Source organism: Puntigrus tetrazona, chromosome 18, assembly GCF_018831695.1.
Source record: "Puntigrus tetrazona isolate hp1 chromosome 18, ASM1883169v1, whole genome shotgun sequence".
Classification (NCBI taxonomy): domain Eukaryota; kingdom Metazoa; phylum Chordata; class Actinopteri; order Cypriniformes; family Cyprinidae; genus Puntigrus; species Puntigrus tetrazona.
The window spans coordinates 20,706,677-20,720,873 of record NC_056716.1 but is presented as its reverse complement, the minus strand read 5'-3'; the positions used below and the strand labels follow the sequence as shown (position 1 = coordinate 20,720,873).

The window sequence follows — 14,197 nt, the reverse complement described above, 5'->3', positions numbered from 1 at the left end:
CAACAGCCAGACAAGCAGGCTAAAAACATGTTTGACTGACTGAACTTGTATTTAATGTGATTACAATTTTATACATATTAGCCTATGTAATGTGTGCTTTCCACGGTTTTTGCAAACAGCAAATAAATGAATCGTTTACACATTTTCCTGTGTCCCCATGGCCGTGGCGTGTGAGCTTTTCTCCATGAACTGTTAGACTTTAGTTGTGTGCATTATTGTGACGTTTTCATCAGTTGTTTGGACACCCATTCTGACGGCACCCATTAACTGCAAAGCATACATTAGTGAGCAGGTGTTGCAATGGAATTTCACCAAATCTTCTCTGATAAAGAAACAAGCTCATCTTTGATGGCCTGCGTTCTTTTAATGCAGTATATAAGTATGGTCACTGTTATTTTTGAAATGTATTGATTATTTTAAAATTGCAAAAATTGATCATTTTAAAATTGAGTAAAATTGCATCAAACATCAGTCAAATAAACATTTCAGTTAATACAATTGCAGCTACACCAGATAACTAAACATCACAAATACACCACATCCCATTAATTATCATTGATAGTATGTATAAATAAAACAGCATTCAGCGATTTGTAAATAAAAGAACTGGATTGTTATTACTGACAAAATAAAAAATCCCAGCTGTTTTCGAATCACATTCGCGTCACTAAGTGACTGTATTCAGTTAAATCTCCATTTGCACTTTGCACGTCTCAAACAGGCAGCCTCTTGTTAGTCATCCCATGAATGAAAAGCGTACAAACATTCCAGCCCACCTCTTTTCCTCCAGGCCTGTAATTACATTAATTCATAAGAGCATTTCTTGTTTTTTACGGTCCCTGTTTACACTCTGTCAGCTTGTCTGGGTTTGGCGTTTTTCTTTTAGTGTTAATTCCAGCCAATTAGGTGGAGCCGTGTCAGACTGGGACAAAAATACTGTACCCTTTAATTCAGGCACACAATTTGATTGGTTCAGCGAATATTACATCACCTTGCACACATTTCACACTAATATAATTACCATAGCAATAAGCATGTGTAATCACAGCCGGTTAAACAACGTAATTACTAAAGTAAATTTGTTTATTATTTGCACATAGTGCATAGTTATGAAAACACACCACAACATGGACATTGTAATGCAATTATTGTGACCAAATGCTTAATGTGACCTTGCTTTTGGCCATCGAGCTATTTAATGCATTAAACAAACCAAACGTATTCGTGGAAACCATCCTTCCTGGAGCTGGTAGTTTTTGCAATTTAGCTTTTGGTTGCTTTTAATGAAAGTTATTGAGCAGTGGGATTCATTAGAGACAAATGATTAGATTTGATACACCCTGTCTGTCTCTCAGAAGGAGAGGCTTATCGCAGTTAAGTGGCCTGGAAATTTAGAGCTGGGGCTATCATTCTATTTATAGAACGAAAAGAGAGCACAGAATTGAACCCAGTTGATTAGCATGTGATTGACATGCATCTCAAGTCAACCGGCGGTATGTTCGCTCAGATTAAACTTTATTACATATCACGTTAATAAGATGGTTAACAGATTGGAACACACACAAACTTGCTCTCGTATACTCACACACACACACACACACACACACACACACACACACACACACACACACACACACACACACTCTTAAGGCAACTGTGATCATTTCACTGGCAGTGCAGAAGAGGCCTTGACATGTACTTCATACTAATACTCATGAATGCAGACACACGCATTAAAGTACTGCAAAAAATAAAAGTGCATAAGTGACCCTGGAGCACAAAACTTAAGTCGCTTAAGTCGCTGGGGTATGTTTGTAGCAATAACCAAAAATACATTGTATGGGTCATAATTTTTCTTTAATGGAAAAAGGATAGATAAAGGTCATGTTCCATGAAGATATTTTTTGATTACTGATATGCATTGCTAAGAACTTTAAAGGTGATTTTGTCAGTATTTAGATTTATTTGCGTCCCCAGATTCCAGATTTTCACATGGTTGTATCTCGGCCAAATGTTGTCCGGTCATAACCAACCACACATCAATGGAAAGCTTATTTATTCTTTCAGATGATTTATAAATCTCAGTTTCAAAGAATTTACAATTGTGACTGGATTTGTGGTCCAAGGTCACATATATATATACATAAAATAATGTAGTTTATTTCTGTGAATAATTTAATTCAAAGATTCTGAACTTGCTTTCTGAAGTAATTTTAATATGCTGTTTTGCTTTTCAGGAAACATTGTTTTTAGTAATGTTTTAAACATTTGTGATGTTTAATATTTTTGTGGAATATATAACTTTTTTCTTGATTTTTTTTTTTTTTGGATGATTGTTAAAAAAACAAAGATAACAGCATTATTTAATGCATTTTAACATGCAAAAAAATGTCTTTACTGTCGCTTTTGAACGATTTAATGCGGCCTTGTTAAATAAAAGCATAGCTTTTTTTGAACAATAGTGTGTATTTATTTAAAAAGTTGTTCAAAAGGCATTCTTTTTACGTGAGCTTTAAAACTGTCTTTGTGTTTATATTGATCTTTTCCTTTTCACTTTGTAATTCAGTCTCTTTTAACATCTCCGCGAGTGTTTGTCTCTCCCGTCTCTTTCATGTGTGATTTGGCCCAGTTGTGTCATTTACCTGTGAATGAGCTGTAAATGATTGAATGAGCAATAGCCCGAGTCTCTTCTGTCCTTACAGAAAGCCCTTCGCAATATCCAGCTGCATTCGTTCACGTCTGATTTATGCCGAACAGCAATTAAAGAATCATTCTCATTACACGGTGTCTGTATTTGTTGAGCACTTATTGTGCACAGTTGAAAAGTTGCATGCTGTCTGAATTGCTCGTTCTCCTTTCATCCTTTTTAAGACTCAGTGGGTCTTTGAAGCTGATAAGAATAGGGAGTTGTGACGGTATCTCGGCGTCCAAAAAGCAGCGTTCTCCTGTATGCTTAGACACACGCGCGCGTTTCTCCTCAGAAACAACGGTCCTTCTGTCAAGAGCTCGCCGTGGCAGTGTGCCTCAGCCGGCTGCTGGTTGATGGTCAGGGACTGACACTGAGAGCTTGGCGAGTGTTTCTCCCATGGTGCCTTTTGCCAGTATGCGTGAAGGCCTGTTTCCAATATGCCAAGCGTGTCCGGGCATGCGGCGGGGCTGGAGAGGTCCGGCGGGCCCACTCCTGCTACTTTGTAAACACACTTGTGCGGATCCGTTGAGTGATCGGTTATGTAAGACACGCGCAGGCCTAAAAACGTCGGCGCGGACACGCTGTTCTTTGTAGCCTTTGTGGTTAAAAGAGGATGAGTTGATCCTTCGGGACGTGTCCAAAGGATTGCACACATGTCACTTATGCTCAGATATTCTGTAAGTAAATTTGTGGCATTTGCTTTTTTTGCAACGTTAGCCAAAAAGCTTCAAATTTTAACTTGAGCTTAAAATGTAACTAAGCTCTAAACGTAAATGAAAGGCTTGGTTAGAAATTATCTATGTGTGTGTGTGTGTGTGTGTGTGTGTGGGTCAAAGACGTTAAGATTTAAAGACATTTGTGATTTTATGTCCGTAGAAATCACCTTAAATGTGGGTGGTGTCTGCTTTTAAGGTTTCAAATAAGTTTTTGGAGAATAAAATGACAAAATATGGTTGAAATAATTACATTGAAACTAATTACTATTTAGGGTGAAAATAAATAGATTTTTGATTTGATTTGATTTGATTTGATAATTCATCTTTTAAGGTGTCATAAATTGATTTTCGTTATAAATATGTCTAACAAGGTTGTTACACTGAATAACATTTTAGTGAGTACATAAAGTAAATCAGGGAAAAATGTTTGATATTTATTTTTGGCTCAGAAAAACCAAAACAGCAATTAATTTAAACATAAAACTTTTTTTTAGGAAAAACAACAACAATTTAAAGTGGTATACACACACACACATTATTTTTAGAAAATTATTAAATTATTATTATTAAAGTATTAAATTATATGTGTATATATATTATATTTTTATTAAAAATGCATTAACATTACTTTTAGAAAACAATAGCATAAAAATAGATTTAATAGAAAATAGAAGTTAAAATTATATATATATATATATATAGTCACAGATATCTGTTTTACTCGGGTCAGTTGTTTCTATACAAATCCAGCAAATCTGTGTTTTATATTTCTAAATGTGCCTCTTTTTATGCATTATGGGCAATTTTTTCACCTAATATCTATAACGGGTCTATGTGGGCTGGGTTATGGGTGTATTGTGTTATGAACATTAGATTACGTTGACACAGCACATCAAGCTCCAAAAGAGTGAGGAAAATCCTGTTTCCTGTGAAATGTCCCCTCTGCGCAATACGCATAGCCCACAAATACGCATTACACTGATTTGATTGGACTCAAATATTGAAAACGTTAAAATGAGAAGCATCACTGATGAGATGTGCATTTATTTTCCTCCTGAATTTATTACAAGACGAGCCCCATTTACACAAGTGTTTAATTGTGACATAGGCAGCAGAGGCATCCATTTGTACGTGTCTGGAGGCGTGTGAGTGTGTGTGTGTGTGTGTGTGTGTGCGCGCATAACCTCAGTCAGTAACACAGAGGTGATAATTTTCTAATGGCTGTGCTGCCGGCTAGATCATCACTAAAAACCACTCACAGAATTTCAAATCTACTGATTAAAAATGCAGTACAATTGGTTGTATTTAGATGATTAGGTTTTGAGTCTTTCTCAAGAGAATATTTTGTGTGTGTGTGTGTGTGTGTGTTGAGGAGTGATTGAAGGTTTGTACAGATCTGTTGAACCTTCTCTAAGCTCCATCATATGTTTTTTTTTTTTTTTAATTTAATTAGTTTTTAATGTTGCTGTTTAAGCATAAAAACACCTGAAGGGGTTAAAGTCCAAAGGCATATATTTTTCAAGAACTGCAACATACAGCTTGTTCGGACTACAGCACACTTCTGGAGTTTGCAATGTTTTTTTAATCTACATTTATCAAATATTGCAAAAGTTTTACGAATATCTATAATGCAAACCCAGGTAATGTCAGTCGTTTAAAAAATTTCTGCCCACATATGCAAAAAAAGGGGACAAGGCCTAGTTGAACTGAGACCGTAGACTGTAAAAAAAAAAAGCATACTACTAGGCAAAAGTGTTACTTATTCTGAAGTGCTACCCAAGCATGAAAACCTGTTGTACAACACCCAGAAGAAAAGCATTATAAAGCACCTTTAAATGAAAATGTTACCTACCGATCATGCATTGGCAACTATTTCTATCTGACATGTTTTCATTCTGAAATGAAAACTTCTCAGTAAATTCTAAATTAAAATAATTAAGATTCTGTTAATGGAAATTCCTATGGGATGCTCTGTAAGTGAGCAACAGTATCTGAGGGGGCGGAGCTTATTGAAGGCTCAGTTGGGCTTGTAGACCATCAAGTAGCACTTTCATCATGGATTACACAGCAGAGGGAACAAGTACTTCACTAAGAGCTCGAAAGACACACTGAGACAAAGTGTGTGGTTTGCATTTGCTATGTGCTCTTTGTGAGCAGGGTTTCACTTACATGCCATCTGCAGTTAAAGATCTAATTCGGCATGAATGAAAACCCTGTGTGTGTGTGTACAGTACAAAGCACACACTTTCATTGTTGCTTATTGATTCATGGAATTCTTGGAATACCACAAAATTGCCCACCTGCCCTTTTTGAACATAAACACACATACACGCACAATAACTCATAAACACACTGCTTTTAAACTGCAGTATCCTAGCAACTGCAACGCTGAAGGATGTGCTTGCGACTGTATGTTTTTGGTGCGTCTGGTGTGGTCACCACATGCGTCTCTTCAGTTAGTGTAGAATATCACTGGATGATCAATTTCCGCTTGAACACAGTGTTCTCAGATTCCACTGGCCATTCAACTCACGTCATCCATCTGTTCTTCCTCTTCAATTTCTGAAAGGAAAAAGATGTTTGAATGCGTGCTGAGATCACATTCATGCACACACCACACATCTAAATGAGAATGTATCATAGATTTTGTTGTGTTTTTATTAAATGTAAAGTTTATTATATATATATATATATATATATATATATATAATTTAATCAGTTATTAACTTTGTGATAGCAACTTGCTTCTTCTAGTGTGTGAGCGCGTATTGAACCCAACAACATCCAAAGTTCCAGTAATTTTAAGTTTAATAAAAACAATTAAATGAACATGTTACACCATCAAAAAGCTGTTGCGCTCCAATCTTGGCATGAAAAGTTTTTTTTTTTGCCAGAAATGACATCAGCGTCATTTTCAATATTTATATGAAACTTATTCAATTAAGTACAATTATTTGCCAGTTACTTAATCCAAACAAAAATACATTTAAATGCATTTATAAACAAATAAATGTCTTTTACAAACTTATTTATTTAGTTACTTATTGTTATCCAAGTATTATCATTAGCTAACTTTTATGTGGATCTGTGTGTGATCGACAACCAAATATGTGCTGGTGAGATGATAACTGATGTCTCTCTCTCTCTCTCTCTCTCTCTCTCTCTCTCTCTCTCTCTCTCTCAGTGTTAAGTATAGGAGAAGGAGGTTTCTGGGAAGGGACGGTGAAAGGAAGAACCGGTTGGTTTCCTGCAGACTGTGTGGAGGAGGTACAGATGAGACAGTTTGATCCTCGGCTTGGTAAGAAGTGGCACAAATACGCAGTGGCACACTGGGCAATATATTCAATATTTATACTTTATGAAATATTATTCTGTTGGTAATATGAAATCAAACAACGTTATGCGAATCTTTTTAACTGTGCCAGTATAGTAATACTTGATTCACTTCTGTGTCAGGTTTATTGAATCAGTTTAAAATTGTTCATACTCTAGAATTTCGATCTCCTTAAAATGTAATTTATATTGTTAGATTATACTATACATTTATTGTATTTTACTGCTTTTCTTTGTTTTGGCAGATTATTTGACTCTAAATGCTGTAATGGTGATTCAGAATCACACCTTTTACTTTATATTTGTGTATTTGGCAGACACGTTTATTTAAAGTGACTTACTATGTAATATATATATATATACATACATACAACGCTACATGCTTAAAGGCATGGTTTTTAACAATACAGTATGCCTGTAGATCAAAACTCATAATCATATTAGTTCAGATCCACACAGATAGTCTTTTTTTGTCTGTTCGCTCTTACTCTCTCCTCCTCTCTCTCTCATAAATGCTGTTTTTGGAGGTGTTTGTCATTTTTAGGGCCGTGCATTGACATCAGACAGGCAGGCCAGTGTCTGTACTAAATATCCCATTTAAATGCATTGTGAGAGTGTGAGAAAGAGAGATGGAAAATTCCCACACACCTTTTCTGACTACAAGCATGGCACGTGTCCAATAATTCAAACACGCTCACACAGAGGAACAGGTTAAAGGGGGGCTCAGAGTGATGTATTGCCTCCATCCTTTGAGAGCTTTCTAGAAATGAAAGATCTAATGATGCCAGGAAACCACCGGCGAGTCCCTATAGATGTGCCTCCTGTAGAGCACCAGGGTGTTTTCCCATCAGCAGAGAGATGTTTTAGAGAATTTGTTGGTTTTCACCTTTTTATATATATATATATATATATATATATATATATATATATATATATATATATATATATATATACACACACAAATTGTGAGATCGATGAGTTTGTTTCGGTTGTGATGCTCTGAAGGAACATGTGTTTAGAATTACTATTTAAAAACCACAGATATATAACTACAGGGCTGATGTTTTGGTTAATGTTAGCTTGCCAGCCTGATTCAAGCAAATAAAAAAACTGTGGAAATGCAGATGCTTGAGGCATCGCATATCTTTAAAAAAAGATTAATACAATATTTTGGGCTGTAATTTGACTGAAAGTAATAGTATAAGACCATCCCAAAAAACTGCATATTATAATGATTTCTGAAGGATCATTTGACAATGAAGACTGGAGTAATGGCGTTTTCATCACAGAAATAAATTACGCTTCATGTGATATCCAAATAGAACATAGTTATTTTAACTATGTACTAATACTGTATTTTCAATCAAATAAATGCAGAAAGAATTATTTCAGAAATATCATACCCACCCCAAATCGTCTGTTTCAACAATAGTGAGCGTATAAAATGCTTTGATAATTGTATTCCTTTGTGTGTGTGAGAGTCCTAAGGCTGCTAGTTTCTCCTCTCTCATTTCCTTTAGTTTCATTAGAAAAGAGCATCGATTCTCCTGAGAACCAAGAAAGTAACAACCAGTAAGATCCCACGGGACCACTCTTAATTTGTAATTGGTCTCATTCTTCCCATTAGAGTAAAATTAACAGTTTCTCTCCTTTTTGCTTCAGATCACATGTATACACAGACACACACACATTTGCAAACACAGGGCTATTGCATTTTCCAATTTATAAAGTCTTTGTAATGGAGAAAGCCATGTTTGTTTTTTTGCTGTCTGCATTCTCTTTTATGGGCATCTGTGTGGACATCATTTTGAAGTATACAGGAATATAGTATGCATACCCTATGGAGTCTTTTTACAGACTTAAGCAGTTATTATTTTATAATTTAAGAGGGGTTTGTGCATTTGAAACCAACATACAAAATCTTTGCAAGAAAAACAAGCATTTGTGTACATGGATCTTTGCCTTGGAGGTGACTCTGATTCATTATGAGTTGGACCCAAAATAAGCGCAGAGAAGCATTTCAAGTTAGAAGTTTCTTTGTGGTTTTCTACCAAAATAAAAGCCCTTTAAATATATATATTACTATTGTAACTGTATTAATTATATTATATTAAAATTATACTAAATAAATTAAATTAAACAATTAGTTTTACCCGGTTCATAATGAAATAATCAATTATTGCACCGATTCAGAATTTAAAAATCCCGAGACTGTTGCTAAAAGTTAATACCTCGAATCCAACCCTAAATCTAATCTGCAAAACTGGTATAAAAAGGCATTTGTTGGTGCAGCCGTGTCAATTCAACTACCATTTATGTAGATTTAAAATGTTTTGTCGAACCGTAGTTACACAGGATCCAAACTCGACTCCCAAGTACATCTCTGTACTCCGTGAACTACAGAACAGACCTAGCGCCTATGAAAACCCATAGATATGAAGCTGAATATGTGATCCTGACATTCAAATCATCAGTATTCAAATATCCCAGCATATGATATTGTTTTGTAGCCATGACATGATATCCTTCAAGCAATTGTGTGAAAATTACGCTTTATTAATGGAAATTCTGTCGGTTTCCTTGGAAAGGAATAAACGGTGTCAGAGTTTTACTGCCTCTAGTGTTCATTTCTTATAGAAACTGCAGTGATATGTACTTGGTACGTATTTGGTGTCTCACTAAAAAGTGCTCTAAGGTGCATTTATATAATGAGACGAGGTAGGAAAAAAAATCCTGGCCGTTAGCAGGTGTGGGATTTTTTTATATTTTTGCCATGCTAACATATAGCTTTCTCCAGATATTCCAGTGCTCTTTGAGTGTGTTTCAGCACCGGCTGTGGTGGACAGCTCCCTGATTTCACCGGACAGCTCCTGCTCATCAGGAAACTGTAGACTAGTCCAGAACTGCAGCGCTTCACTGTATGACAGATGCACTGTGAAATGTGTGTGTGTCTACATCTACGCGCTCTGATCTCTAGTGTCTCTGCTCTAAAGCTGGTCTGTAATAGGACTGCCTAATGCTGCTTATGAGAGTGTGTGTTGCTGTGTGTCATTGTCCAGACACTCGTCACAAGCCATCGGTCAATTAAACAATGTGGGAAGACAGACCTGTCATCTGTCCATCTCTATCAAGACCCACAAGAGTGAAAATGAGCGTGTGTGTGTGTCTGTGTGTGTGTCTGTGTGTCTTTTGTGTTAGCGTTTATCCAGCAATAACAGATGAAAGCTCTTTGACAGTGGAGGCAATATGTTTCGCCTCAGTGAAGCGATGAAGACAGCGCTGTGTACAATTAACTTACCCAAACAAATCCCTTTATGTGCTCTGACTGCGTGTGTGTGTGTGTGTGTGTGTGTGTGTGTTTGCTCACATATGCATGTGTGTTTAGTTGTGCATGTCCACAAATGTGTGTGATTTTAAGCTTGGGATTGTTTTGTCTTAGAGTGTGTTTGTAATTGTGTGTGCGTGTGTGTGTGTTACTTAACATCGATTACTGAAGCGATTTCAGTCATGCATGTCATATTCTGAAGCCTGAACTAATGTTCATTCAGATTTCTCTCTGAGCTCACTGCTGTGTCGTGACTTGAGTGACATCAATCTCATTCGCTTGAGCTCTTTCCTCTTTGCTTCTTTTCATCCCTCATTCTCTGTAGTTGACCTTTGTACTTTAGATTAGAGTTTGTATTAAGTGTATGTTTTATTAAATTGCACATATATTTAACAATGTATTTAATAGAATAGAATAGAATAAATAGAATAAACCCCTGTGAAATTAAAGTGCCCCTACTGTAGATTTTCTTCATGCAGTGAATGAAGTGCACCGTGTATAAAGTTGTCTCTCAAAATAGTCGACTCTGGGTTTGGAAAAATAAATAAAGAAATCATTTGGAAGTTGTTGAGCAAAAAAGGTAAAAATATATACATATTATAAGACAATTAAAATGGACTTTGACCTTGCATGCATGTCAACCCGTTGTTGGGGACTCAACCAAAATATGAACCTTTTATAACCCATAACAGGTACATTGGTGATTTTTAGTGCATGTGCTGACATCATCTTTTTGCTACTTTATTCTCAAACTTTAACAAAATCACTTGTCAAAGCAGAAGGAGACATTTATAATCTACAGACTCGTTTTATAGTAGAAGGAGCCAAACATAGAATTGAAGAAAACAGCTGAAGTAAGCATATTACAGGCATTTTCAAATTTTAATCCAGTAAAATTATTTTATGAATTTCCCTGCCTTTTCTAAGGGATAGCTGTTCCGGAAAACTAAAAAACTATACGTTATTTTTAAAACAGGGGAGCGGCTGTACAGTAATGATCACCCCCAGTGTTATTAATAGTTTTTGGGGGGTTTTATATTAATATTTAGGATTAATTTTATTGTATTAATTTTTTTGTTTTATTTTGTTTTAATTTGATATTTATCAGGCAACATTTCTAATTTTTGAGTAATTTTTTATCAACTTCATTAAAGTTTTTAATAATTTTAGTTTCACACCATGTCTACACCATGACATGGCACGAAATAAATGCACTCATCGTGGTATTTTTAATTTTATCTAATGGTTTCCTTAACGTAGCCGTTATTTAGGTCTCATAACTAACTAATAACAACCTATATGTAGTAACTAGTTAACCAGTTAAATTTTATTTTAGCTCAATTGTGTAATATTAAATAGATATAAAAGAGCAGAATGTTTATTTGAGAGTTGACTTTGTCATTTATAACTCAGCGGGGCACTTAAAAAATATTCTTTAAAAAACTTCCAAGCACACTCTTGTAAGAAGGCTGTCTACGCGCTGCTCTACGCTTCTGCTCTTCTGATATGGGCCAGAATACCTGTACGCTATTTAGTATGCTGTTCAGCAAGTGTAGATTGCATTTATACACACTTACCAACAGACTGGAATTTCCATCAGCGGTGCTGCAGTGTGCAGCGGGATCTGGAGGGCATGTCTGGAATCAGCAAACACCCATAGACCCACAAACCAGTACCTACTCTCTCTCTCTCTCTCTCTCTTTCTCTCTCTCTCTCGTTCTCTCTCGCTCTCTCCGCCCCTGTCTCAGTCGATGACTCATCCTTCTGAATCACCCAAATAGTTCCGTTGCTATTTTTAGTCTCATTTATGAGTTTGGGTGCAGAAACCCCCTCAGTTTTTTCTTCTTTCTTTTGTTTGATGTTGTTTTAGCAGACTCTCACGATCCCTCTCTCTCTTACGTAGATGGCAGACGCTTTTTGGGCTTTTTTTGACTTATTTAAACTTCTTTATAGTGCCTTCTTGTGTCATTGGCAGAATTATTAGAGGTGTCTGCTAAGGTAAGCATCACTGTTACTCTTGATAATAGTTGGTTGGTGATTCGAAATCCGTGATATTAAGTGCACAGGTAGCGTTTGACATCCCGCACCGTTTGGAATACAGGCTCGAATGGTACTGGAAATTATGCCACTTGAGTTGTGCCATTATTTTTCCATGTGATCAGACCTGCCGTTTTCACCGGTGGGTAATAAAATAGGGGGAAAAAAATCCCATAGACTTGCATCGAATGAAAGAAACACTTCAGCTGACCGGAATATGGTTTCACTCAGAACACCCTAGTGTTTTTGTTTTGTTTTAAATCTAGTTTGTCTTTTTATTGTGTCATTTTAATATATGTGTAAATGTTTACATGCAGTGCCTTGCAAGTTCATTCAGTCTTTCCCACACACACACACTCACACACACACGCTGATACACATCCATTGACTACAAATTACAGTAGTTTTTTAGGTCTTAGTTTTGCTGAGCAAATGACTTCCTCTTACAGTACAGCTAACAAGTGTTTTAACACCTTTCTGACATGGAACCACAAAAGCTGCATTTATTGGATCATAAACACAGTCAAGCAGTAATATTGTGAAGTATTTTTACTATTTAAAATAACAGTTTTCTATTTGAATATATTTTAAAATGCAATTTATTTCTGTGATCCAAAACTGAATTGTCAGCATCATTACTTCGGTCTTCATGCTGATTTACTGCTCAAGAAATATTTCTTATTATTATCAATGCTTATAAATGTTGAATACAGTTGTGTCGCTTAATATGTTTGTGAAAACCTTGATACGTTTCGGTAATCAGGAACAGTATTTATTTGATATAAAAATCTTCTGAAACATTATAAAGGGCACTTTTAAACAACCGAATGCTAAATAAAAATATCGCTTTCTTTCAAAACTTTTGAACAGTAGTGTAAAAAGAGATATTTGGCCCAATGAGCGTCACACTAGGAAACATTTGTTAGAATTATGTGTGAGAGAAAGACACAGATTAGGAGATTTGCTGAAATGTATGACATTTATGTTCTTAGTAGTGATTAATTGAATCAATAGTGCAAGCTTAAATATGGTTTCCATGGATACGGCCCTCTTGAAAATGTAGATATTGGCCCGAGAGCATGATTTATAAAGCCATCTGTATGAGGACAGATCATGACCAGACTTCTGGATTGAAAATTCAGTGTATTTCTAATTCAGATGTCAATGTATCATTAACATTTCCAGTGTGCGATTATAAAACGTCTTTACAGATCATTTATCCAGTTGAGGTCGTCCCAGCACGTCTCCAGTGGCTGCCAAGCTAGTGTGCAGCATGTAGCTGTATGTTAAGGGTCGTAGGTTCATAGTGTTTTCTATGTCAGAGCCATCGATTAGCATGTCTGTTGGTTTTCGCAGCTTCTTGTTCCAAACCACGTTGAGTGCACTTCATGCATCAGCAGCTGTCTTCTAAGGGAATATCTTAAATGGAACCCGACAAGTGTTTGATTTGAAACGCTCTACATTAAAAGTGCTTAAATTCTGTGAATAGTGATATTGTTGCTATGCTAACAATACGTCGGTACCCAGTACAGTAACTATTTTTAGACAAGGTTTTGGAGTGGAATGAAATAGCATTCATAATAAGGTAGCTCACTAGGTTTTGGAACAGAGCTATTACTATGGGGCGAAAAAAATGATGTAGAGAGTGTTTTCCCTCAGAAATTGCTAGTAAATCTCACAAACAGTTGCAAGGAAATGGCAGGCAGCACACTGAATTAAATGTGAAATTTAAAAGTAGAAAAACCGAAATGGCATTTTCTTGTAAAACATACTCCAGTAATGTTTTATTTATAACTTTGGAAAATGATTTCTGACAGTGTATGTGAAGCACTGAATACTGAGAGAGCATTTTTGTGTCACACACACACACACACACACACATACAACACTTGCATAATTTTTTCAGTACCCTGAGACTCGTGCATTTTTTTGAGTTAATGGTTCGGTGTACAATAAGTTTTAAAATGCGTTATTTGCTCATTCGGAGAAGCTAAAAACAGTCCAGGGGGTTAAATTGTCTTTCGTATCACTGTCACTCAGTGAAAATATGTCAGACCCAGTCGGAGCTGTCAAAAGGATTGTCAGTCACATGGTGAA

The 14,197-nt window shown here is 36.0% G+C and overlaps 1 protein-coding gene across 3 annotated transcripts in view; it reads left to right on the top strand.

Annotated features, from left to right (window-relative positions):
* shank3a (SH3 and multiple ankyrin repeat domains 3a) overlaps positions 1-14,197 on the top strand; it is a 225,513-nt gene that overhangs the window by 177,238 nt on the left and 34,078 nt on the right. For all 3 annotated transcript variants that reach the window (XM_043264469.1, XM_043264470.1, XM_043264472.1), the window contains one exon: positions 6,590-6,703. In XM_043264469.1, the coding sequence (XP_043120404.1) occupies positions 6,590-6,703 (114 nt within the window). The remainder of the gene's footprint in view (positions 1-6,589; positions 6,704-14,197) is intronic.